The 25,314-nt window shown below is 51.8% G+C and overlaps 1 protein-coding gene across 1 annotated transcript; it reads right to left on the reverse strand.

The window, feature by feature from the left end:
* Positions 1–12,667: 12,667 nt before the first annotated feature.
* On the reverse strand, positions 12,668–25,253 carry LOC138844782 (golgin subfamily A member 2-like). The gene is made up of 14 exons (XM_089311038.1): positions 25,106–25,253; positions 23,665–23,787; positions 19,190–19,297; positions 18,870–18,913; positions 18,686–18,749; positions 18,056–18,112; positions 17,813–17,893; positions 16,926–16,964; positions 16,761–16,819; positions 16,195–16,453; positions 15,704–15,770; positions 15,022–15,350; positions 14,660–14,773; positions 12,668–14,155 (listed from the first exon to the last, which is right to left on the reverse strand). The coding sequence occupies exons 1-14, from the start codon at positions 25,190–25,192 to the stop codon at positions 13,898–13,900; spliced, it is 1,689 nt and encodes a 562-aa protein (XP_089167164.1). The 5' UTR covers positions 25,193–25,253; the 3' UTR covers positions 12,668–13,897.
* Positions 25,254–25,314: the final 61 nt, after the last annotated feature.

Raw genomic sequence — 25,314 nt, forward strand, 5'->3', positions numbered from 1 at the left:
AAATTTTGCTTTAATGGAACTGCAACTTCAGCAGTGTGGCTCTGGGTAACTTTTTAGCTTTTCTAAGCTTCTGCTTTTTTTTTTCTCTTTCAAAACATATAAATAATATTAGTGAGCATTAGACTTTCATGATAGTTAAAATAGATAATGCATTCAAAGCAAGTCATATGTCATAAAACATAGGCTTCTGCTGAGTAAATAGTGGGTACTAGAGGTTAATTTCTCATTGGATTTTCTTGGAAGAAATATCTGCATACAAGGCAGAAACACATGAGAAAGGTAAGGATGCTCCAGTCTTTCATTTGGGAAGGAGATTCCACTGGGAATGTTAGTGGAGAGACAGTCAATACTGCCACAGCGAGAAGCCCAGGCGTGACCAACCTGGTCTTTGCGAGGTCAGGGCCATTTCAATTTTAGAGGTAGTGGAGTTAGAAGTACACTCACAAAAAGTATGGTCTTAGAAACTGTACATTTTAAACATGCACATTTAACAAAGTAACAAATTAAGAAAAACAACAGAAGTCAGAATAAGGGTGGCAGCCGTGGCACAGCGGGTTAAGCCACCTCTGGTGATGCCCACACCCTACATAGGAGTACTGATTGGGATCCCTGCTCCTCTGCTTCTAATAAAGCTTCCTGTGAGGTAGCAAATGGTGGCTCAAGAGCTTGGGCTCCTGCCACACTTAGGCCAACCCTGGCTGTTGGGGACATTTTTGGGGGATGAACCAGAAGATGGAAGGTCTCACCCTATGTGTTTGTGTTTTGCTCTATAGCTCTGCCTTAACAAGTAGATGAAAATAAAAAAATAAGAGTAAAGGCAACATAATAGCTTCTGTACAAAGCACTGGTTCTTAACTAGCACAATTCTGCCCCTTGCCAGGGAATATCTGGCAACGCCAAGAGGTATTTTGGGTTGTTACACCTGGAAAGGAGTGGTTAGGAGGCCAGGCTTGCAATGCACTGGGCAATCTGCAGCACAAAGACTTACTAGGCCCTGCTATGGTTTCTTTTTTTTTAATCTTTTATTTAATTAATATAAATTTCCAAAGTACGACTCATGGATTACAATGGCTCCCCCCCATACCATCCCTCCCACCCACAACCCTCCCCTTTCCCACTCCCTCTCCCCTCCCCTTACATTCACATCAAGATTCATTTTCGATTATCTTAATATACAGAAGATCAGCTTAGTATACCTTAAGTAAGGATTTCAACAGTTTGCTCCCACACAGAGACATAAAGTGAAAAATAATAGATGATTTTTTTTAAATGATGATGAAATCAGATCAGACCTATTGTCATGTTTAATCCCAGTGAGAGTCAAGTTGGGAGTTGATAATTTTTTTTTTACAGAAGATCAGTTTAGTGTACATTAAGTAAAGATTTCAACCGTTTGCACCCCCATAGAAACACAAAGTGAAATATACTGTTTGAGTACTCGTTATAGCATTAAGCCTCAATGTGCAGCACATTAAGGACAGAGATCCTACATGAGGATTAAGTGCACAGTGACTCCTGTTGTTGACTTTACAAATTGACACTCCTGTTTATGGCATCAGTAATCTCCCTATGCTCCAGTCATGAGTTTCCAAGGCTATGGAAGCCCCTTGAGTTCTCCGACTCTTATCTTGTTTAGACAAGGTCATAGTCAAAGTGGAGGTTCTCTCCTCCCTTCAGAGAAAGGCACCTCCCTCTTAGAAGACTTGTTCTTTCCACTGGGATCTCACTCACAGAGATCTTTTTGCCAGAGTGTCTTGGCTTTCCATGCCTGAAATACTCTCATGGGCTTTTCAGCCAGATCCGAGTGCCTTTAGGGCTGATTCTGAGGCCAGAGTGCTATTTAGGACATCCGCCATTCTATGAGTCTGCTGAGTATCTTGCTTGCCATGTTGGATCACTCTCCCCTTTATTTATTCTATCGGTTAGTGTTAGCAGGTACTAGACTTGTTTATGTGCTCCCTTTGACTCTTAGTCCTATCATTATGATCAATTGTGAACTGAAATCGATCACTTGGAATAGTGAGATGGCATTGGCACATGCCACCTTGATGGGATTGAACTGGAATCCCCTGGTATGTTTCCAACTCTACCAATTGGGGCAAGTCAGCCCGAGCATGCCTCAAGTTACACATCTCTTCCCTCTCTTATTCCCACTCTTATGTTTAACAGGGATCATATTTCAGTTAATTTTCAACACTTAAGAATAACTGTGTGATAATTGCAGAATTAAACCAGTCATATTAAGTAGAACAGACAAAAAAAATACTAGGAGTGATAATGTATTAAGTTGTCCATTAACAGTCAGGGTTATGCTGATCAAGTCACCGTTTCTCATAGTGTCCATTTCACTTCAGGAGGTTTCCTTTTTGGTGTTCAGTTAGTTGTCACCGATCAGGAAGAATATATGGTATTTGTCCCTTTGGGACTGGCTTACTTCACTCAGCATGATGTGTTCCAGATTCCTCCATTTTGTTGCAAATGACTGGATTTCGTTGTTTCTTACTGCGGTATAGTATTCTAAAGAGTACATATCCCATAATTTCTTTATCCAGTCTACCGTTGATGGGCATTTAGGTTGGTTCCAGGTCTTGACTATTGTGAATTGAGCTGCAATAAACATTAGGGTGCAGACCGCTTTTTTTGTTTGTCATTTTAAACTCCTTTGGGTAAATTCCAAGGAGTGGGATGGCTGGGTCGTACAGTAGGGTTATCTTCAGGTTTCTGAGGAATCTCCAGACTGATTTCCATAGTGGCTTGACCAGTTTGCATTCCCACCAACAGTGGGTTAGTGTCCCTTTTTCCCCACATCCTCGCCAGCATCTGTTGTTGGTAGATTTCTGTATGTGAGCCATTCTAACTGGGGTGAGGTGAAACCTCATTGTGCTTTTGATTTGCATTTCCCTGATTGCTAGTGACCTTGAACATTTTTTCCTGTGCCTGTTGGCCATTTGGATTTCCTCTTTTGAAAAATGTCTATTGAAGTCCTTGGCCCATCTCTTAAGTGGGTTGTTGGTTTTGTTGTTGTGGAGTTTCTTGATCTCTTTGTAGATTCTGGTTATTAACCCTTTATCTTTGCATAGTTTGCAAATATTTTTTCCCATTCTGTCGGTTGTCTGTTCACTCTCCTGACTGTTTCTTTTGCAGTACAGAAACTTCTCAATTTGATGCAATCCCAATAGTTGATTTTGGCTTTGACTGCCTGTGCCTCCCGGGTGTTTTCCAGAAATTCTTTGCCTGTGCCAATATCTTGAAGGGTTTCTCCAATGTTCTCTAATAACTTAATGGTGTCAGGACGTAGATTTAGGTCTTTAATCCACGTTGAGTGGATTTTTGTGTAAGGTGTAAGGTAGGGGTCTTGCTTCATGCTTCTGCACGTGGAAATCCAGTTTTCCCAACACCATTTATTGAATAGACTGTCCTTGCTCCAGGAATTAGTTTTAGATTCTTGATCAAATATAAGTTGGCTGTAGATGTTTGGATTGATTTCTGGTGTTTCAGTTCTGTTCCATTGTCTATCCATTTGTTTCTGTACCAGTACCATGCTGTTTTGATTACAACTGCCCTGTAGTATGTCCTGAAATCTGGTATTGTGATGCCTCCGGCTTTGTTTTTGTTGTACAAGATTGCTTTAGCTATTCGAGGTCTCTTGTGCCTCCATATAAATTTCAGCACCATTTTTTCCAGATCTGAGAAGAAGGTCTTTGGTATCTTGATTGGTATTGCATTGAATCTATAAATTGCTTTTGGGAGAATGGACATTTTGATGATGTTGATTCTTCCAATCCATGAGCATGGAAGATTTTTCCATTTTTTGGTATCCTCTTCTATTTCTTTCTTTAAGGTTTTGTAATTTTCATCGTAGAGATCTTGAACTCCTTGGTTAAGTTTATTCCAAGGTATTTGATTGTTTTTGTAGCTATTGTGAATGGGATTGATCTTAGAAGTTCTTTCTCAGTCATGGCATTGCTTGTGTATACAAAGGCTGTTGATTTTTGTGCATTGATTTTATATCCTGCCACTTTGCCAAACTCCTCTATGAGTTCCAATAATCTCTTAGTAGAGTTCTTTGGATCCTCTAAGTACAGAATCATATCGTCTGCAAAGAGGGATAGTTTGACTTCTTCCTTCTTAATTTGTATTCCTTTGATTTCTTTTTCTTGTCTGATGGCTCTGGCTAAAACTTCCAGAACTATGTTAAATAGCAGTGGTGAGAGTGGGCATCCCTGCCTGGTGCCAGATTTCAGTGGAAATGCTTCCAACTTTTCCCCATTCAATAGGATGCTGGCCGTGGGTTTTTTATAAATTGCTTTGATTATATTGAGGAATGTTCCTTCTATACCCAATTTGCTTAGAGTTTTCATCATGAAAGGGTGTTGAATTTTATCAAATGCTTTCTCTGCATCAATTGAGATAATCATATGGTTTTTCTTTTGCAGTCTGTTAATGTGGTGAATCACATTGATTGATTTGCGAATGTTGAACCATCCCTGCATACCAGGGATGAATCCCACTTGGTCTGGGTGGATGATTTTCCTGATGTGTTGTTGTACTCTATTGGCCAGAATTTTATTGAGGATTTTTGCGTCTATGTTCATCAGGGATATTGGTCTATAATTTTCTTTCAGTGCTGCATCTTTCTCTGGCATAGGGATTAAGGTGATGCTGGCTTCATAGAAAGAATTTGGGAGGATTCCCTCTTTTTCGATTGTTCTGAATAGTTTGAGAAGAAATGGGATTAGTTCTTCTTTAAATGTCTGGTAGAATTCAGCAGTGAATCCATCTGGTCCTGGGCTTTTCTTTGTTGGGAGGGCCTTTATTACTGTTTCAATTTCTGTTTCAGTTATGGGTCTATTTAGGTTTTCTCTGTCTTCATGGTTCATATTTTGGTAGATTGCATGTGTCCAGGAATCTATCCATTTCTGATAGGTTTTCCTGTTTGTTGGCATACAGGTCCTTGTGATAATTTCTGATGATTCTTTTTATTTCTGTGGTGTCTGTTGTTACGTTTCCTTTTTCATCTCTGATTTTATTGATTTGGGTCTTTTCTTTGTTTAGTTAGTTGGGCCAATGGGGTGTCAATTTTGTTTATTTTTTCAAAAAACCAGCTTCTCACTTGGCTGATTTTTTGTAGTGTTTTTTTGGATTCAATCCTGTTAATTTCTTCTCTGGTTTTAATTATTTCTCTTCTTCTACTAGATTTGGGTTTGGTTTGCTGCAGTTTTTCTAGGTCCTTGAGGTGCGCTGAAAGCTCATTTATTTGGTACCTTTCCAATTTCTTGATATAGGCACCTATTGCTATAAATTTGCCTCTCAATACTGCTTTTGCTGTATCCCATAAGTTTTGATATGTTGTGTTATTGTCTTCATTTACTTCCAGAAAGTTTTTGATTCCTCTTTTGATTTCTTGAATGACCCAGTGTTCATTCAGGAGCATGTTGTTCAGTCTCCATCTGTTTGCATACTCTCTAGGGATTCCTGAGTTGCTAATTTCCAGCTTCATTCCGCTGTGGTCTGAGAAGCTGCATGGTATGATTCTAATTCTTTTGAATTTGCTGAGACTTGCTTTATGGCCTAGTATGTGATCAATCCTATAGAAGGTTCCATGCACTGCTGAGAAGAATGTGAAGTCTGTAGATGTAGGGTTGAAAGTTCTGTAGATATCTGTTAGATCCATTTGGGCAATAGTGTCAATTAAATCTGCTGTTTCCTTGTTGATCTTCTGTCCGGATGATCTGTCTATTTCTGAGAGTGGAGTATTGAAGTCCCCCAGTACTATTGTATTGGAATCTAAATCTCCCTTTAAGTCCCTTAACATATCTTTTAAATAGACCGGTGCCCTGTAATTAGGTGCATATGCATTTATAATAGTTACATCTTCCTGTTGAATTGAACCCTTAATCATTATATAGTGTCCCTCTTTGTCTCTTCTAACAGTTTTTTTTTTTTTTGACAGGCAGAGTGGACAGTGAGAGAGAGAGACAGAGAGAGAAAGGTCTTCCTTTTGCCGTTGGTTCACCCTCCAATGGCCGCCGCTGCAGCCGGCGCACCGCGCTGATCCGATGGCAGGAGCCAGGAGCCAGGTGCTTTTCCTGGTCTCCCATGGGGTGCAGGGCCCAAGCACCTGGGCCATCCTCCACTGCACTCCCTGGCCATAGCAGAGAGCTGGCCTGGAAGAGGGGCAACCGGGACAGAATCCGGCGCCCCGACCGGGACTAGAACCCGGTGTGCCGGCGCCGCAAGGCGGAGGATTAGCCTATTGAGCCACGGCGCCGGCCCTCTTCTAACAGTTTTTGTATTAAAGTTTATTTTGTCTGATATTAATATGGCTACACCTGCTTTTTTTGTTTCTGTTGGCAAGGAATATCTTTTTCCAACCTTTCACTTTCAGTCTGCATGCCTCTTTGTTAGAGAGATGTGTTTCTTGTAGGCAACAAATAGTTGGGTTGTGTTCTTTGAGCCAGTCAGCCAAACGGTGTCTTTTAACTGGAGAATTCAGACCATTAATGTTCAATGTGACTATTGATAGATAGTGACTTTGCCCTGCCATTTTCCCGGAAATATTTTCTAGTATATGCTTTGAGCTTCCCATGCTCTTTTACTGGTAGGTGTTCTTCCTTTAGCTTCTTTCATATTGATGGCCGTGTTTCTGTGTTTCTGAGTGTAGCACATCTTTAAGTATCTTTTGCAGGGCTGGACGAGTGGCCACAAAGTCTTTCAATTTCTGTTTGCTATGAAAGGTCTTTATTTCACCTTCATTCACAAATGAGAGCTTGGCAGGATATAATATTCTGGGCTGGCAATTTTTCTCTCTTAGCACCTGTGCTATGTCTCACCATTCCCTCCTAGCCTGTAGTGTTTCTGATGAGAAGTCTGCTGTGAGTCTGATTGGAGATCCTCTGAGAGTAATCTGACATTTCTCTCTTGCACATTTTAGGATCTTTTCTTTATGTTTCACTGTGGTAAGTTTAATTACCACGTGTCGTGGTGAGGATCTATTTTGGTCATGTTTATTGGGGGTTCTATGCCTTCAGGAACTCCTAGAACTCGAATGTTGGTTTTTTTAATAGTATCCTGTAGATTCCCAACAATATTTTTTAGATTTCTAATTTCCTCTTCTTTTCTTTGGTTTGACTGTATGTTTTCCTGTGCTCTATCTTCTAAGTCCGATATTCTCTCTTCTGCTTCACCCATTCTGTTTTTAAGGCTTTCTAATGTGTTTGTCATTTGATCTATTGAGCTCTTCATTTCATTTTGATTTCTCTTCACTATCACACTTTCCTGTTCTACTAGTTTCTGAGTTTCATTTTGACTCTTCCTTAAAATTTCATTTTCACGAGAGAGATTTTCTATCTTGTCCATTAAGGATTTCTGTAGTTCAAGGATTTGCTTTTGAAAACTTCTAAATGTTCTTATCATAAATTTTTTGAAATCCGTATCTTGCATTTCTTCTATCTCATCATCTTCATACTCTTGGCTTGGGGTGTTTTGTTTATTTGGAGGCATCATAGTGTCATCGTTGATCTTGTTCCCTCGATTTCTGTGTTTGTTACTCGGCATAGTTAATTCTTCTTGTGTCACTGTGAGTTTTTTTTTTTATTTTTTTATTTTTATTTTTTTTATACTGTGTCTGTGTTAAGTGGACTGCCTGCTGTTGGAGGAGCCTTGGAGGCTTGAGATGGGTGCAGCCTGAGAGCTCTGCCTGGTTCTTCCTGGTTAAGGGTGTGCAAAGGTGACACCCTCAGGTTATGCGTGGTAAATCTCTCTCTTTTTATTTATTTATGTATTTTATTTATTCAGGGGGTAAGTAACACCGCACGGCACGGCTGTGCAGAATTGATGGTATTTCGCTTTCAGTCTTTGGCTTCTACCCGCAGAGTCCCAGAGTCCCTTTAGTCTCCTCTGGACTCCCACTGGGTTGCCTAGGCTACTGAATTGTAGTGACTCAGTTCCTTAGCTCTCCCCCATTGATATGTAAATCCAGAGAGGGGGCCTGCTCTTTGTCTCTTGGGAATTCTTCAAGCCTTGCAGCCTTGCAACCTTTGCAAGGTTAGGGGGAAGAGAAACCCCGAAGCTTTTTTTTCCTTCTTTCCGGTAGTGAGTTTGCTGCACTTTCCGGCCCCCCTCTAGATTCTGACCCCCGTTTCCCCACCAATGTCTCGGGTTATTGAGCTCACCTCCCCTTCCAGCGCCGATGTGTGGACTCAGAGCCCTGAGCGTCCCAAGTCTCCCCGCTGTTGTCTGTGTGGCATGCACTCCCCTTCGAGCACTGGCGTGCAGACCCTGGGGCTTCCGCGGCTGGGTCCCGCAGCTTGGCTTCCGCGCGGTGGGCGACCTTGTTCTCCCAGTAGGTCCTCCGATTCACGGCCACTGGATCCAGAAGAGTTTCCCCTGCAGTATTTTCCTGGTTCTTTTTTCTGCGGCTACCGTAACTCCCCTTTTATTAAACTAAATTTTCCCAGACTATCGGTGCGTGCCCTCACTATTCCGCCATCTTCCCCTTTTTGTTTATTTTCGAGCAACAGGAGGCATGATTCTTGGCCATACCATTGTTGACCCCGTTTCCATGTGGTCTCCGTTCATGGCTGTGCCTGTCTTAGGTTGTCCGCCAGGGGATCTTACCCGTCATTGACTAACCAGCACTCAAAACGGGAGACCATAGGAGTGCTTGCTCAGATGGGGGTAGGAATGAGGAACAATGGTAACCGCATGCAGGCTGTGGGCCATTTGAGTGGCTGACCAGAGCTAGTGGGGGTATAAAACAGTAACAAATATGGCTATGGGCAGTTCCTCAGGGTAGGATGATAGGGCAGTAGCTTGACAATTGGTAGCAGGTGCATCCACTAACAAGGTGGACTCTGTCTTGTTCAGCTAGTTCTGGTTGACTATCAGTTGCAGGCTTGATGTTTCTGGCTGGTACCCAAATGGGCTATCCCACATTCTCTGGATAGACACAAGCATATCCTTGGCCCTTGGTCAGCAAAAGCCTTTCTATGGGTGTTGGAATCCAGGGCCTGAATTCCACATCTGCTGCTACATTTAGGGCAAACATGCAGGTGGGATGGGGTCTAGCAGCTGCTCTGAGAGCCTGGGGTACCTGGGAACTGCCACAAACATGGGGACCCTCACTGGGTGCAGATGGGATGACCTCACATGGGTTATTGCCTCAAGGTCGTCTAAGTTCATCCCATGGGTATCTGGGGGGTGTCTAACTAGGCATTGCTGCGTTGTCTGCTGACACGTCATTTTCACTGTCAGAGCGCTCTCTCCCTAAGTCATCAACTGATGTCTGTGAGACAGGGACCTGCAGTGACAGGCTCTCATCACTCACAGATTCATTATGTTTGGTCATCTGTGTGGGTTTCTGAGAGGGGGTATCTTTCCCATGTTTGAGTGCTTAAGAGCAGAACGGCACGCCAACTCTAGCCAAAGGAAAGACACGCACAGCACTGCTGCCATAACAAAACAAATTCCTAGCACCTCAGTGGTTGATGGCATTATGCAGGGGTTCCCTACGTTAGACAGACAGACAGTGGTGTATCAGGTCGTACGTTTGTCCTGTGCTTAGTGGGAGACTTCCTTGATTCGTTAGGTCAAGGCCATATGCTCACACGGTGTCTCCGGAGCGTCAACTCTCTCAAGGGAGGGTAGATGACTTGGTTCCAAATTCTGGGATGATCAGTCCCTTATGTGAATTCACCAGGTGAACTGAAAGTAAGAGGAGCTGAGAAGCGGCGTACACTTCTGGGAGATGTGTGCTTAACCTGGGATCACTTAGACCGAGAACAAGGACAAGGAAAGGGGCGTAGGAGGGGGTTTTGTGCTCACCCTCACAGAACCGAACAGCACACAAAACACCGAGGGGCCTACTTGCCAAAATCAAGGGAGGACCTCACCGAGTCCGACACACTGTCTCTCTCTCAGTCACATTGGTGCCAGATGTTGCTGTGGATTCATTCTGAGAGGAGGAGCGTGGTGGGGGCAAGAGGCACGGAGTCACCACACAGATCCCAGGAGTTGGGTGAAAGTGGGTGAGAGGCGAGCAGCCTGCAGACTTGTCTATTTCAGTTGGTACAACAGCTTATATAGTCGAAGCAGCCAATCCAGTCAAGGGGCGGTTTATGCCCTGACCAATCACAGCCTGTTGCCAGGCAGGCTCCATTGCCAGGTGGTTTCCCAGGGAGTTTCTGAAGCAATTCCTGAGTAACTGATGCTTTCTTGCCAGCAGCCATCTTGGCATGGCCTTCTCATTATACCACACGATCCCTTAAGGGTGCAGGGGCCCCGACATGTGGTGCCAGTGCCCCCCGAGCCATGAGGGTGCCAGCATCCCCAGCCCCATGAGTGTGCCTGAACTACCAACCCCATGAGGGTGGCTGCTGCCCCTGACCCTGTGAGGATGGCTGCCACCTGACCTGGTCAGGGTGGCTGTGGCCACCGACCCTGTGATGGTGCCCATGCCCCCTGACCTGTGAGGGTGCCTCTGTCCCCCGACCCATGAGGTTGCCAGTGCCCGCCAACCCCTGTGGTGCCAATGTCCTCCATCCCCCATGAGGATTTCTGAGCCCACCCAATGGGGAGAGGTTGTCTACATGCCCCCCCACACAGTGGCAGTCACAGCTACCCCCAGCCCTCCCCCACCCCAACCACAGCCCACAGTTGGGCCTTCCTCAGTCTTCCTGGGCAGACAGAACTCCAGGAGGCTCCCGAGCTGTCTTTCAGAATCCCTCTCAGTGCCCCCTGAGGAGAGTCAGCCAAGGTAGGCACCTGCCACTCTACCTGCCTCAGGACCGCATCTGCCCCACTGCACCAGCCCCACACTGGGGGGCGCCCCTGTGACCTCAGGGCCAGGCCCCTCCCTCTCCCTGCAGCTCCAGACTCCCTCTTTCCTGTTTCTGTCCTTGGGCCAGCTGGCTCTCTCCTCTCCCTTCCCAGGCAGCCTCGGGACTCAGTGTTGCTGCCCAGGGCCTCCGTGGCTGAGCCTGGGGGTTCTCGGGACAGGATCCACACCACTGGCAGAGAGGCCAGGGAGCTTGTGGTTGATGGTGTAGGGGCTGGGAACTTGGGGGGTGTTGTTGTGGAACAGCCAGAGGTCTTTGAACTTCCTCCTGGGCGTGCCACACCTGCCCCAATCTGAGTTGTGCTGCTGGGGGCAGGGGGCAGGGAGTACTAAGCCCCCCAGCCTGGGAGCCCCAGCACAGGCCAGGGTGAAAGGCTGGGGGTCACCTCGTCCCTTGGGTGTGCAGTTGAGAGTGGCCGGGGGTGAAGCCTTCGGTTGCTTGATGACCTCAAAGCCTGAGAATCCTCTGCACCCATCAGCCCAGGTGAGGCGGGGACACACAGCCTCCTGCCTCCCATCTGGGCATTGTCACACCTGCTACTGGCTGAAGGCAGGGTCCTCAGCCCCAGATGAAGCCCCGTAGCCAGGGCAGGTCAGCTACTCTGAGTTCCGCCTGGCCGGGCCGCAGAGTTGGCCCAGGGCCCCACCTACCACTCTTTGCTGGCCTCTGACTCTCCCTCTTCTGCTTTTCCCCAGCAGGGAGGGCCCAAACTCGCCTCCACGACCTGCAGCCCCCAGACCAGCCGAGGCTCCCTCTTAGATTTATGAGTCTGTGGCCCCCTGCCCGCCCTGCCTCCTCAGGGTCCCCTCAGAGGACTCCTGGGGTTTTTGAGTACCCGAGGGGCCTCCAGCACCCCCTCCAGCCATCTGTTTTAGCTGCACGCTCCTGGTTCAAGCAGGGTTCTTCCTCCTGTCTTTCTCCATCAGGCCTGCTGGCTGCCACGTGAGCCTCCCAGGCTAGTGCTGGCCCTGGCCAGTGGGTCCAAAGGCAGGGCCATCAGTGAGGAGGGAAGCCCGAGAGGGCCAGGCAGTGTCAGGACTGTGGCACTGCTGCCTGGGAGGTGAGTGAGAGGTGGCATGAGTGGCAGGGGAGGCCCTCTCCAGCCTCGACTCCCCGGAAATTCTGGTCATCTACTCCAGCTCCTCCTCCCATCTTTCTTCCCCTTCCTGTCCATGGCCTTTTCCAGAAAGCTCACCCACATGCCCACCTGCTGCTGCTTCCCACCTCCGCCCTGCCCACCAGTGCCATGGCCTGGCTGCTCTTGCCTTACCACCTGTCTCCCTCCTCTCTCTCTACTGTTCTCTCTGCTTTCTCTCCCACTGCCAGCCGATTGGGTCAGGCAAGGCCGTCCCATCCTGAGAGCCCCAGGCCCCCCTTTGACATCTAACCAGATCCTTTCTCTTCCTCGGAGACCTCCCTTTGCCAGTCTGTCCAGAGAGCTGTTCTGTGACTTGACAGTGGCCCCTCAGCCCCTAAGCCTCCCCCTCATCTGTGACTTTCTGTTGTCTGGTGAGCTCACACCTCCAGGCATGACCTTGGTGAAAATTTGTGCCCCTCTGCGGTCCTACTCCTGCCCTGTTCTATAAATATAAATACTCATAAATACACACACACACACACACACACACACACGTGGCAGTGCCCCTGGAGTTGCAGTGTAAGGAGACCAGCCTGGAAGAGGCCTCTTCACCCCACTGAACGCTCAGCACAGCACAGAGGCTGCCCACTGCTGGCAGGCCCTGCTGCCCTGTGCAGTGCCCACCCGCAGCAAAGAAAACCCTGGGCCCTGTGACAAAGCTGCTACACATGGGCCAAGCAGTATGGCTCTATCTCTTTATTTCAAGATAATAACAGGAGCCACATCACCATGGTGCCACAACCCTATCTCCGCCTCTTTCCTGGGCCATAGACTGTCAATAAATAAGTTTCCCAGCCCCAAATAATTATTATGACCTCCTCCTCATTTGCGAGCTCCAGCCTCAGCTATGATACAGGGGAGGCCCTACCCCCAGCATATACAAAATATACACAAGTACAATATGTACGTGGGGGTGGGGGTGGGGAGGCCCACTGGAGGCAGCCTCTTCCCCTCATCAGGCCTAGAGTTAGCCCCAACTGTCCTAGGGCCTGACAGAATGCTGCCTACTGCCCTGCCCCAAAGTGCCTCCAAAGAAAAGGGAGTCCCCTGAATGCCTGCCTAGCCTGCCTCGGCCCTGCCTGGCTGGTGTGCCTCTCTTAGTAAGGGGACAGGCGCCCCTGCATCGCCTGCTCCAGCCTACCCTTTGAGGGCTGTTGACCGTGCCTCCCAGCTGGCCTGCCTGGGGGCACAGGCACGGAGTAAAGAGCTGGACCACGCCTGGCCTACCATGAGCGCCACCTGTGGTAAGCACCCGGCCTCCCATTAGCCTCAGCTTGCCCAGGCCACCCTGCAATTTGGGACCAGGAGCCCAGAGAGGACCCTCATCCTATTGTGCCCTCCTCGCCCATATACCCTTACCCATGATGCCCTGGCCCAGAAGTGACCCTTACCCATGATGCCCCTGGCCTGGAAGTGACCCTTGCCCATGATGATGCCCCTGCCCCGGAAGTGACCCCTGCCCAGCGATGCCCTTGCCTGGGTGCCCCCGCCCAGCAATGACCCTCAATCAGATGCCCTCCTCGCCTGATGCCCTCATGTCCATGCCTGCTGATGCCCCCATGTGATGTTCCTGGCCAGATTATGCCGGCCAGGCTGACACTTAGCCCCAAGAGGGGCGATGAAAACTGCCTGGCTGACTTGCCCAAGTGGTTGAGCATCCCCTGTTCTTGGCTGTTCTGGGGGCCACACAAATGCTGCCTGTGTTGGTCATGGCCTCTAAAGATGGAGCTGGAAATGAGGGGGCCCCAGGAGCCCCCGGGGTCCTCCAGAGAGGCAGCCTAAAGAGGCCTTTCTCTCCCCATCAGGGGTTCTGGCTAAGGAGGGAAGGGAACTGGGAAGGAACGGCAGGGGATAGGGTGGCTAGCAGGGGTGGAGTGGCAAGGATGGGGTTGGGGCTCTCCGGGCTGACGGCATCTGGTGTTTAGACGATAATTTCGTCATGCTCGTCAGCCTGGTAGAAGAAGGGGATGCAGTGGTTGGTGCCCAAGCCTGGGCGCTCCCAGGGGTTCTGCATCTCCTGTGGCTGCTTCCTGAGCTGCTGCACAATAGGGTTCTGCTTGTGCAGCGCCTTCTTCTCAGAGTGCAGCTGTTTGTAGGCGGCAACGTGCTGCTGCAGGTGGAACAGGCACTGGTCGCGCTGTTGGTGCAGACCCTGAGGCTTCTGGCTCTTCAGCTCCATCTGCGGAAGACCAAGGCGGGTGGGGGGAGCATGAGGGCAGGTGGTGGCTTGCTAACTGATTCCACTGGTTGCAGGGGAGTGGCGCAGAGCCCTGCGTCTCCTGCACCCAGCCTCACACCTCATCCCCTTCTTTCCCATCACTTTAACTTGAGGCCACACACGAGAGGGAAGGCATCATCTTTAGGGGAACACTTGTGCCTAATACTTTACATGCACAATCTCAGCTCATCCTCAACACCTGTGTAAGGAAAAAATGCTAAGTTCCTTTGTCAGGAATCTGAGGCTTAGCAAAGGGTAGCTAAGGTGGGTGAAACGCCTCTCGTGGGACAATGATGTCCAGGCCTGGGAGGATCCCGGGGCTACCAGCCCTAAGAGAGGCAGGACAGTCGATATGGAGGTCACCTGTCACTCCAGACTGGAGCGGCCTCCCTCCTGGGCCTAGCACTGCCCTCCCCAGAGACTTGTCCCCATGGCCCAGTCCTTCACAGTCAGGCTGAGCATTACCGTTTCCTTCAGCTCCCCCAGCTTCTCCTGCAGCTGGCCGAGTTCCCTGGCCAGCTCGTTCTTGATGTGCTGCTCTGCCTGCAGCGAGAGGGTGAGCCGCATGTTGTCATTGCTCTGCACAGAGAGAAGCAATCCGTTGCCACCCAAAGCGGCTGCATCCGGATCCCAGCACCAGGTGTCCACCTCCCATAGTGCCTGGAGGGCTGGAAGCTCAGCCCCTCTCCTCCGACAGACATTTGAGCAGGGTCCTGGCTCACAGGGCACCTGCCTAGGTCATCACCGTCCCCTTTGGTGGGGGGGGAGTGAAGGCCCAGAGGGAAGTGTTTTGTGCCAGAGGCCTTGCCCAGGGAGGCCGAACGCACCAGTCTCACGAAGCCATCCTGCAGCTCAGCCAGCTGCTCCTTGAGCTCCCAGTTCTGCAGGAGCACGCGGCTGATGGTCACGCGGTCGCTCTGCTTGCGCTCCTCGGCCTGGCTGCCCCACAGCTCCACCTCCCGCTCCAGCTGCAGCAGCCGCTGTTCCTGCTGCTGGTTCAGGCGACTCAGGCCTGCGTTGTCCTGCACCTGGGCCTGCAGCTGTCCCGCCAGGCTCTCCAGCTCCTTCTGCAGCTGCTCAGCCTGCGCCTGCAGCTGCTGTTCTGCCTCCGACGGCCCCATGGGGGAAGCTGGGGACTCTGGGGTGGGAGGCTCAGCTGAGAAAGGAAGCAGCCATCAGGGGCCCTGGCCTCTGGGTTTTCAAAAAGCTCCTGTCTTGGTCCTTAGCTCCTCAGGCCAACTTCTTGCCCCCACCCCGGTGCTGGCTTTTTGGCTAACAACTTTCCATATTCAGATGGTCATTACCCTTCCAAGCCAGGACACAGAGTGCTTGACCGTGCATGGTGGACAGTGGGTACACCACCCCTATTTACAGATGAGGTCACCTATGCTCAAAGAGATAACAAGACTTGCCATCCACCGGCACAGACCTGCTTCCCTCTGCCACAACACCCCTCGCCGGGGCACCTGACACCCATCCGGCTCCCAGGCCACCTCTGCCCCTGCTTACCCATCTGGCTCTTGAGCTCGACCACGGTGGTCTCCAGCTCCTGCTTCTCCTCCCTCAGCGTGCAGAGCTGCCCAGAGCACAGGGAAAAGAGCCATGAGCAGGGGCCACTGCCTCCCTCTGCACCGACGCTGCCCCCAAAACCCAAACACGCAGCCACCTCTGGCTGCAGGCCTCAGCAGGTGCACTTGCTGTACTGTGCAACTTAGGAAGCAGCAGGGGACGGCCTCCTGGGATCCCGACACCCACACAGGAGGTCTGGATTGAGTTTCAATCTCCTGGCTTCAGCCCTGGCTGTTGAAGGCATTTGGAAAATGAACTAGTGGATGGAAGATCTCCCTCCATCTCTGTCTGCCTGCCTCTGCCTTTCCAACGGAAACCGAGATGCTTAAATACACATTTTTGAAAAGCTGTATCACTGAGATTCTGATTGTGTAGGTCCAGGCAGGGACTCTCTCTGCAGAATTCTAGCAATTTCTGGAGGATTCTAGGGCAGGACCAGAATAAGGATTCAGAATTTCCATCTCTTGGCTGGGGGCCTCCCTGACAGTCCCTGGGGATGGTGGCCCCCGCGGGCTAGGGCTGGGGCTCCGTGGGCTGCAGCCTCTTACTTGTTGCAGCAGCAGCTCAGACATTTCCAGCTTCTTCTGCAGCTCCTCCGTGCCCAGCTGCAGGGTCTTCTTTTCGGTCATGAGGACTCGAAGCCTCTCTTGGAGCTCAGAGTTCTGCTGCTTCAGGTCCTCATTGTTTTTGCTGTAGTGAGAGGAATGAGCAAACAGAGTGGACCACTTTGGTGACCAACCCACCTTTTGCTGCACCTGCCAAGAACCTTGGTGTTGGAGGGGTCCCCAACAATCAGGTCACTCCCGTGGCAGGCCAGAGAGAGGACCTGAGCTGCCTGAGGCCATCGCATGAGCTGGTGGCACAGCTGGGACCAGAGCTTGGCTCTGCACACGTCCCAGCCTGTACAGCCACTTCCTCCTCATGCTCCCCGGCACCCCTCCCCTCGTCACCTGTACTAAGGTCCCCCAAACTCCTCCCGCCACCTTCCCCTTCTTACTTGTTCTTGTATAACAGCAGTTTCAGAGCATCTCGCTCTTTGGTCAACTCCTTGGTGTGCTGCAAACACAGAAAAGCTACGTCAGATCTCAGGGACCCTGGAGGGGGAGGGGGTGGGGTGCAGACACAGCAGCCGTGCCATGAGCAGACACAGAAATCACATTACTTTTTCCGCTTGCTCCATAGTTTCTTGGTTCTGTTGTTTCTGTGGGGAGAGTCAAAGAAGGGAAGGTGACTAAGGATGTCCCCTCTACTCCACTCCCAGAGCAAGAGGGGGTGGGCAGGGGGCCAGGGCGGGATGGGCACGTTCTCAGACCCTATGGGCACAGGACCTGTCCCGAGGCTCCCAAGGAAAGAGCATGTGGGTCTTTGCTGGTTTTTGCTCACAGCTGTGGAACCGCGTCTGAATCGGGATTCTTCTTAGGGGACAGTAAGGTGAGCCTCCAGAAACGGAATGTGAGAAAAGACGGGCCTTCCACTAGGTTTGGATTTACAGGGGTGTGCGCATCGTTCGACGGCTCAGCACATGTTACATAGGGGTTGGGGCTGCTCTTAACAGCGGGGATACAGGAATGAAAAGCACAGGTAAGATCCCTTCTCGCCCTAAGGTTGACGTCCCAGGGAGCCTGGAAATCTTGGATTCTTAGAGCTAAAAGAGACCTTTGACAACTGCCATTTCAACCTCCTTGGGAAACTCAAGCCCAGGGTGGAGAGGCGCTTGTCCAAACTCAAAGCTCAAGTCAGGGCCTGAGTCAGGGCAGGGACATGAGGCTCGTGGCCAGCGCTGAACGAGAGGCCACAATCCCAGGGCCAGTGTGGCCAGGGTGCAAGCAGGGGTGTCTGGAGAAGAGAGGAGGCGGAGAGGGCAGTGACAGGACGAGAGCCATGCTGCATGCTCCATGCTCTGGGGTCCCTCCAGCTGAGACCTGGCCCACCCAGCACCCCACTCTCCCTCGGCACCAGGGGGCCCCCAGCCCCTTTCTTCAGAGCCCATGGGGAAGCGGAAGCCCAGGGTGGGCAGCATGGAATCAGGGGACCCCACTGGGCTCTTACCAATTCCTCTATGGTGTTACTGAGCTGTTTGTTTGTTAGATAGCTGGAGTCCAGGGCTACTGCCAGCTCTTGGTACCGGCTCTGAGGCGCATGCAGAGAGGAGGAGTTGCAGGAGGGTTGGGGGAGAGGTAGAGAGAGCAGTCATTAGGGCTGGTGGGGGGGCATGGGCTATCTCAGCTGGCAGTGGGGCACTCAGCCCCCGCTGTGGGAGAAGGGGGGGGCTGGCCCTGCAGAGCCACTCACCTCCAGATCCTTCATGTAGGAAGATGTGAGGCCCTCTCCACCGATGTAGGACGTTGACTAGAACAGACAAGAGCTCCCATGGAGACGCTACGTCCTCTACCGCCAAGTCCCTACCCTTGGACTACTTCTCTACCCCACCTCCACCTGGCAACTCCTCTGCCCAGCTTGGCCTCTTCCTCTCATCACCCTCTATGCCTACCCTCAGACTACCTCTCCACCCCACCTCCACCTGGCAACTCCTCTGCCCAGCTTGGCCTCTTCCTCTCATCACCTTCTATGCCTACCCTCAGACTACCTCCCCCCCCACACCTGGCAACTCCTCTGCCCAGCTGGGCCTCTTCCTCTCATCACCCTCTATGCCAGCTTCTCCTGGGTCTCATCACCATCCCCCTCCCTTCCCTAGTGATGCTCTCCCTATGCTTCCTGCGCTGAGATACATTGTCACCGTTCCGTTCGCATGGCCATGTCCTTCATCTGTATGGCTTCCAAGAAGAAGCCATCACCCAGCCTGCCCAACATGGCCCAGCAGGTCAGTCTCTCCCAGGATCTCCCCATCTCTCAGGAATCCCAGCATCCATTTCTGTCCTTTCCTCTCTCTCCTCCCTTCCTGAGTCCCAGTGTCTGGGGTACCTCGGAGACAAGACCATTGAGCTGCTGAGCAGGTTGACGCAGGCTCTCCGTGGAGGACAATGTCCTAGGGACAGACACACAGAGGTTAGGGGTGCAGGGGCTTGATGCAAAAGAGGTCCTTGGGCCGTGGCCTGCCCTCACTCCCATGGCTTAGGGACTGCTGCCCGCACAGGAAGACACTCACTTGGTCTCATCTATGAGGACAGGGCCATAGTCAGCATCATGGATCTGAGGGAGAAGAAAGAAACAGTGATCACCTGATTTCCAGTAAGAACCACCCAGGGGTGGCAGGGGCCCAGCTCCTTCCAGCAACCTGCCACTGCCACAAGCTCAAGAGAAAGCCCCGCCTTGGCCTCCCCCACCCCAGTGCCGGGAAGGGTGCCTGGCATTGGGAACCAAGCTGCGGGAAGAAAGGAGAAGAGAAGGCACAGCAGGCGCAGTCCTCTGGGAAGGGAGATGGTGCAAGCATACGGGGGTAGCAGGCACAAGGACAGAGGCACAAACCTGAGTTGGTGCCATGCTAGTTAGACTAGCGCCAGGGGACGCTACACCTCCAGGTAACACGGTGGCATCAGCAGAGGGTGGTGCAGGAGCAGCGCGGTCTTTGGGCGCCTGTCAGGGAACAGAGCAGGGGGTTAGGGGGCCATGCAGGAGAGGAGGTGCCTCGCTGCCATGGACACAAGGGCGCAGGGCAGGTAGGAAGATGTTGTAGCAGTCAGAGTGACAGTCACACATGCTGGGAACCACAGGGGTTGTGGGAATGGCTTGCCCAGGCTTGGGGACACGTGGCATCTTTTCAGGTGGCCAAAGCTCAAAGGAAGGGGGGGCTACGACCTCCATGGACACGAGGCCCTGGTTCTCCCTGGACCTCTGCAAGGGCTCTGACCTCCGGCAGCCACAGCAGGCAGAAGGAACGGGCACCAACATCAGGGAACACGGCAGTGTTCTTCTAGAAAGCCAGTCTCTGCCGCACAGTGACCCTAACTCTAGGCCCCTGCTGGGCCGAGGCTGCTGGTGGTGACGGGGCTCCCTCCAGGTAGCTCTCTGCCGCTGCCCTCTCCTGCTCTCCGCCCTTTCTCCCTGCCCTCCTCTCTGCCTCAACCATCAGCTGCATTTCTCTGATTCAGGCCTTTCCAAGGAGAAATGTTGCCCAAGAAGCCCCTCCCTGCTTTCTGGAGATAAAATCAACCACAGCCGCCTCATGGGCATACCTCTCAGCCCAATCCCGCAGCTCCAGAAACACCTACTCTACCAAAAGAAGCCAGGAAATCACAGGTAAGACATCTGCTCTTTGACTTGGCACATGGAGGTCATGGCGCCTCATTGCCAGAAAAACTACTAGGGAACAATGTGGGGATCTAGCACTTGGAGCCATGGAGAAGCCTCTCCTCCTTCTCCCGCAGCGGGACCCCCTCCCTCGGCCAGCCCCATCCAGCTTCTTCCCAGGCTCAGGCCTAACTCTCGGTCCAAGCATCTGGCTCTAGAGACCACCTCATGTCAGCAGGCCAGATGGCCTCACACAGCCAAGATGGCTGAACAAGTGACAGTAGCCAGAGGAGCTGAGTGGAGGCAGGCAGTTGCTGGCTGCTCTCTGGACCCTTCAGCCCTGGCCTCTGAAAACCCCAATCGGCTGCCTCCTTAGAGTCCAGGCTGCAAAGCCTACAGATGAGGATGAGGCGTGCTGAGTCTGCAGTTTTACCGTGACCATGGCCTGGAACCCACCGCCCACAGCGATTGTTGTCCTCAGAACCCACTGTTGCCTTGACAACGTCTGTGACTGCATCTATCAGGTAAGAGCAGCGGGCCAGGCATGAGACTTTAGAGAGGCTGCACTCCCAGCCATGGACCCAGGTCCCTCTTAGCATCTTAGTTCCCACTGAGCTCTATTTTAGACACAGAAACAACAGGGGAGTGAGGAGAGCACTTCTCTGAGCAGTTTCCTTGACTTGTTAGGTTTATTTTATTTATTGGAAAGGCAGAGTGACAGAGAGAAAGGGAACTCAGAGAGAATCTTCCATCCACTGGTTCACTCCTCAAACGGGCACCATGGGCCAGACTGGGCCAGGCCAAGCCAAAGCCCAAGAGTCAGAAACACCAATCAGATCTCCCACATGGGTGCAGGGGCCCAAGCACTTGGGCTACCTTGTGCTGATTTCTCAGGCACATTAGCGGGGAAGTGGATCAGAAATGGAGCAGCTGGGACTCAAGCACTCATATGGATGCCAGTATCATAGGAAGTAGCTCAACCCACTGTGCCACAACACCAGCTCCTCTGAGCAATTTTAAATATAGGTACCGTGGCCAGTGCTGTAGTTTAGCAGGTAAAGCCACCGCCTGCAGTGCCAGCATCCCATATGGGCACCAGTTCAAGTCTCGGCTGCTCCTCTTCTGATCCAGCTCTCTGCTATAGACTGTGAAGGGAGCAGATGGCGGCCCAGGTCCTTGGGCCCCTGAACCCATGTGGGAGACCTGGATGAAGCTCCAGGCTCCTGGCTTCCGATCAGCCTAGCTCCGGCCGGCGCAGCCCTTTGGAGAGTGGACAGCAGATGGAACACTTCTCTCTCTCTCTCTCTCTCTCTCTCTCTCTCTCTCTCTCCTCTGTAACTCTGCTTTTCAAATACATAAATAAGTAAATAAAAATTGAATCTATGTATCGTGATTATTTTGTGAACAACCAATTCACAATTCTAAGTCTTAAGGTGGGAGCTTAGCCTAGGTGTCGGGATACCAGATGAGAAGGCTACACCTCACTTCAGAGTGCCCGAGCCTGATGCCTAGCTCCAGCTCTAACTCCAGCTTCCTGCTCATGCCAACCTAGGGAGACACGGTGATGGCTCAAGTACACTGAGCTCCTAGAAGTCATATACACAGCTGTCAGGACTTCTCCGTGCCTGGGCCCTGCCCAGACTATGCCACTTGGTGTCTCCTCTGAGGCCATAGAGTGAGTCACGGCCCCTGGCCAGACCTAACTGGGTGGGAGCAGCCATGATGGTTGACCAGCCACCTGTCCCTTTCCCCAGGCCCATCTCTGGATCAGCCCTGCTACACTGGCTTGGCTGAAGGCCCTGGGGCAGTTAGACAGGAAGTGCCAACATCATCTGCAGGTTATGGCCTACCTAGCCCCATGTGCCTGTGCCCTGCCCCTCCCCCAACCCAGGCTCCCTGCAGCCCTGAAAGGTGTTCTATGACCTCACAATGCTGCCTATGACCTCTTTGCTCCCTCTGCCTCCCCCACTCACCACGTGGATGAATATTACCCACTTTTAATCTTCACACTGGCCTCAAATGCCACCTCCTCAAGCTGCAAGTCCATTCGGAACCCACCTCCCTCACCTAGCCACGCAGCTGGCCTATTGCCGCCTTTCCCCTGCCCCTCTCAGAGGACTCTGTCACCCCCACGGTGTCTCCTGTCTTGTTCTTCTACTTCCACCACTGTGCAGCCAATGCCTTTGCCGTCCACGGGCCCAGTGAATACGGTTGAGCGTCCCATCTGATTTGTCAAAGAGATGAGGGGCAGGCAGAGTGTCCTAGCACTGGTCTGTCTGGGTAGCCTCACATCCTTGCTGGTTAGTTCCTCTGAAAAGCTGACCTCCATCCTTGCGATTATAAAGCCAATTCATTTTCTCTTAATTCTACCTTCTCACTCTCAAACCAAAATGGAATTCATCAAGTTGAAAAATCACTCACTTCCATCTGGTCTACTTGCCCAGAGGGCAAAATGTAACAGAGTTTGTATTTTTTCAAATATCTCCTGGTCTGACCGCACCGGGCATTCAAAGCCCAAAACCCCACAGACCTGCTCTGAAAGTTATTCCCAAATTACCGAATCTTTGAGGTGTGCCTTACCCTCTCCAAGATGATAAAAGACACGAGGGAAGGGAAAAAATGCAATTAACCAAGCAGGGGAGGAAGCAGACATAAGCAGGCCGAGGGTTAATGGCAGCAACATAAAACAAGCCAGGGGCAGAGGCTCCCCCAAACGAGACAAGCCTCAGGGACATGCACACCTGCGAGGCAGCAAGCCAGAGAGGGGGTCTCGGCACTGCCTCCCCTTCCACTTGTCCTATGGGGCAGCGCTACCCCATCGGAACGGTTAAGGTCAGACACCAGCACCTTCAGTATGGCCTGCATCTAGAGGCGGTGAAAAGGGGAAAACAAGGGCAGGGGAAGACACAGAGACGTGGCTTAGAGAGAGGCGAGGATGTCGGGGAAGGAAGAGGTGGAGTCAGGAAACGGAGGCTGAGGAAGAGCAGAGATCCACACCGTGGCCCCCCAGGCCATCCTCTCAGACTGGCCATTGCTGCCTCACCAGACAGAGGGAAAAGTCCCCAGGCCCCAGAGTCACATGAAGCGCAGTCACTGACCAGCACGGCTCTCAGACCCTCCCCCAGACACGACCCCCACTCTCCATGTTAAAACCAGACTTCTGCAGAAGGGTTCTCTTGAACAAGGGAGGCTACAGCTCAACAATTAGAAGACACTGTTCCAATCCAATAATATCTGACAGCCTGAAACTGAAGCTCAGGGGAGGCTGTGACTTTTCTGAGGTCACCCAGAGCCAAGGCCGAATCCCAGTGCCTGGGGCTTCCTAAGGGGACAGCCTGATGGCCAGGCTGCTCTCGCTGACCTGGCTTTTCCTGAGGCCAGGGATGAGGAAGTCGCAAATACCAGCGACTATGAATGTTACAAGACCCTGTATTCTGGATTAATATGAGAACAGCAAAAACTCTCAAACTTTGTGAGTAAAACATCAGCCCTATCTGTTTCACAGATGTGGAGAGAGAGGCCCAGAAAGCTTGAACAGTTTGCCTTACATCATATCCCTAGCAGAGGGAAAGGGAGCATTCAAACCCAGAATCCTTGACCAGTAGCTAACACTCCCTTCCACCATCTTCCACTGTCCTCTGGATCCCCAACCCCCCACCCCCCATTGCCCCTTAGCCCCCGAGCCCCCAGCAGCCTGTCCAGCCAAGACTCACATCCTCAGTTGAGTGACAACCCCGAGAAGTGGTTGTCTCAGGGCTACTGCCGTTTTTAAGGTTTTTCTTCTTTTTTCCTCCTGCAGGACCACCAGGCCTGTTCTTCCGCTGATACTCTCTTAACTGTGGAAAGGAAAAGCAGTTGATTCTCTGGAATGCCCTAAGCCCCTGCGGTCACATCCTACTTCACAGTGTTCACAAGAGCTCTCATGTCCACCACTGACTTCATGCCACTGACAACCCTTCAAGGGGCTGGAATGATCAGTTAACGTCTGAAGAACTGACAACATGGCTTCAATAAAAGGGAATGATGGAATTTAAAATCAGCTTCCAACTCTCACTTCTGGGGTTCTGCCAAGAATCAGCAGCTGCTGGGAGCAAAACCAGAGGTAGAGGTAGAAGGTTAAACATTATGGGGTCAGGAATTGTACTTTGTGTGGTTTGGAAACAAGACATTGGGTCCTTTCTTCCATATCAGAACCTCACAGAACTTCGAGGGGCACCCCGAGGAACCCTGGACACCGAGGAGAAAGAGTAGAACCCAGGCATTATTCCAGCCAAGGGCCCATTATGATGTCTTGACAGGTTCCGTCCCAAGCCACAGGATGGCCTCACCAAGCTGCTCCCTCGCTCCTCTGTGGCAGTGCCCTCACCCAGCTTCAAAAACTCCCCTGGGGAGGGTTCAGGCTATAAAGTTTAGTCTCCCAAGGTCTGTTTCACAGACGGTCACACAGCTGTCACTCCAGAGAGCCTGAGTGTGGGGCACTCTGCTCCCAGGGTCAGGGAAATTGAATGGGAGCCTGAGAACTCGCACACCCCCCAAAGTCTCTGGAGAGTAGAAACCTGGGGGAAAACCAAACCAGTTTTCCCGCGGTCACCCAGAAACACTGCCCACACTTCCAGCTCCCCGGGAACGGGACACATCTCACTGTCAGTGTCCGAGCTGAGGAAGGGGGTCCCCAAGTCCCCAGTCCCCTTGCAGGCGGAAGCCGAAAGGGGGTGAGGACTTAGGGGACTGGGGCGGGAGATCAAAGCCCGAGCTGGAGGTAATGCCAGTCCCCAGGGGGATTTGACCTCACTACATCCCACTCTGCCCTACCCACGCTCTGCGCAGGGGGAGGTGGGGCACAGGGTAGGGACCCGAGTCCTTGGAGACTGAGCCCACAGACCCCAAGGAGGTCCGGCTTCGGGAGGCCAGAGGTGAGGTCTGAGGCTGGGCCGAGGAGCCCCAGGAGCCAATGGCCCAAAGTCACCCAGGGGCGACAAGCCAGGGCGGGGGCTGGGTGCTGAGGGGGTGGTGCTGGCTGAGAGGACTTGGGTGGGGGAAGCCAAGGGGCGCTCGGGCTCGACCCGAGTGTCTGAGGAGCCGCACAGACCCCGCCACGGACCGACAATCAGACGGGCAGTGGGCTGGGCCGGGGGGCGCGACCCGATGTTTTACCTTTTTCTTGGCCGCAGCCAGTTTGCTCTGTCGAGTTTCCTCCGACACCGCGGGGCGGGGAGGGGTCGGGGGGAGGGGGGGCCACATCACCACGATCCCGGCAACCAATGCGAATTGCTCCCAGCAGCTACCGCGCAGATGTGTGACTGAGCCAGGAGACGCCCGTTCAGGGCAGAACTAGGCGGGGCTGGGTGGGCGTGGTCGCCACA

Source organism: Oryctolagus cuniculus, chromosome 12, assembly GCF_051225735.1.
Source record: "Oryctolagus cuniculus isolate XC-2025 breed Fujian yellow rabbit chromosome 12, ASM5122573v1, whole genome shotgun sequence".
In the NCBI taxonomy this organism is placed as follows: domain Eukaryota; kingdom Metazoa; phylum Chordata; class Mammalia; order Lagomorpha; family Leporidae; genus Oryctolagus; species Oryctolagus cuniculus.

Excerpts from the sequence above, each read along its gene's own strand:
- LOC138844782 (XM_089311038.1), bottom strand. The coding sequence starts at position 25,192 with ATGTGGCCCCCCCTCCCCCCGACCCCTCCCCGCCCCGCGGTGTCGGAG. Across the intron at positions 18,113-18,685 it reads TCAATGGTCTTGTCTCCGAG|TCAACGTCCTACATCGGTGG; the intron begins GTACCCCAGACA and ends TGTCTGTTCTAG. Across the intron at positions 14,774-15,021 it reads AGGATGGCTTCGTGAGACTG|AGCAATGACAACATGCGGCT; the intron begins GTGCGTTCGGCC and ends CTCTCTGTGCAG.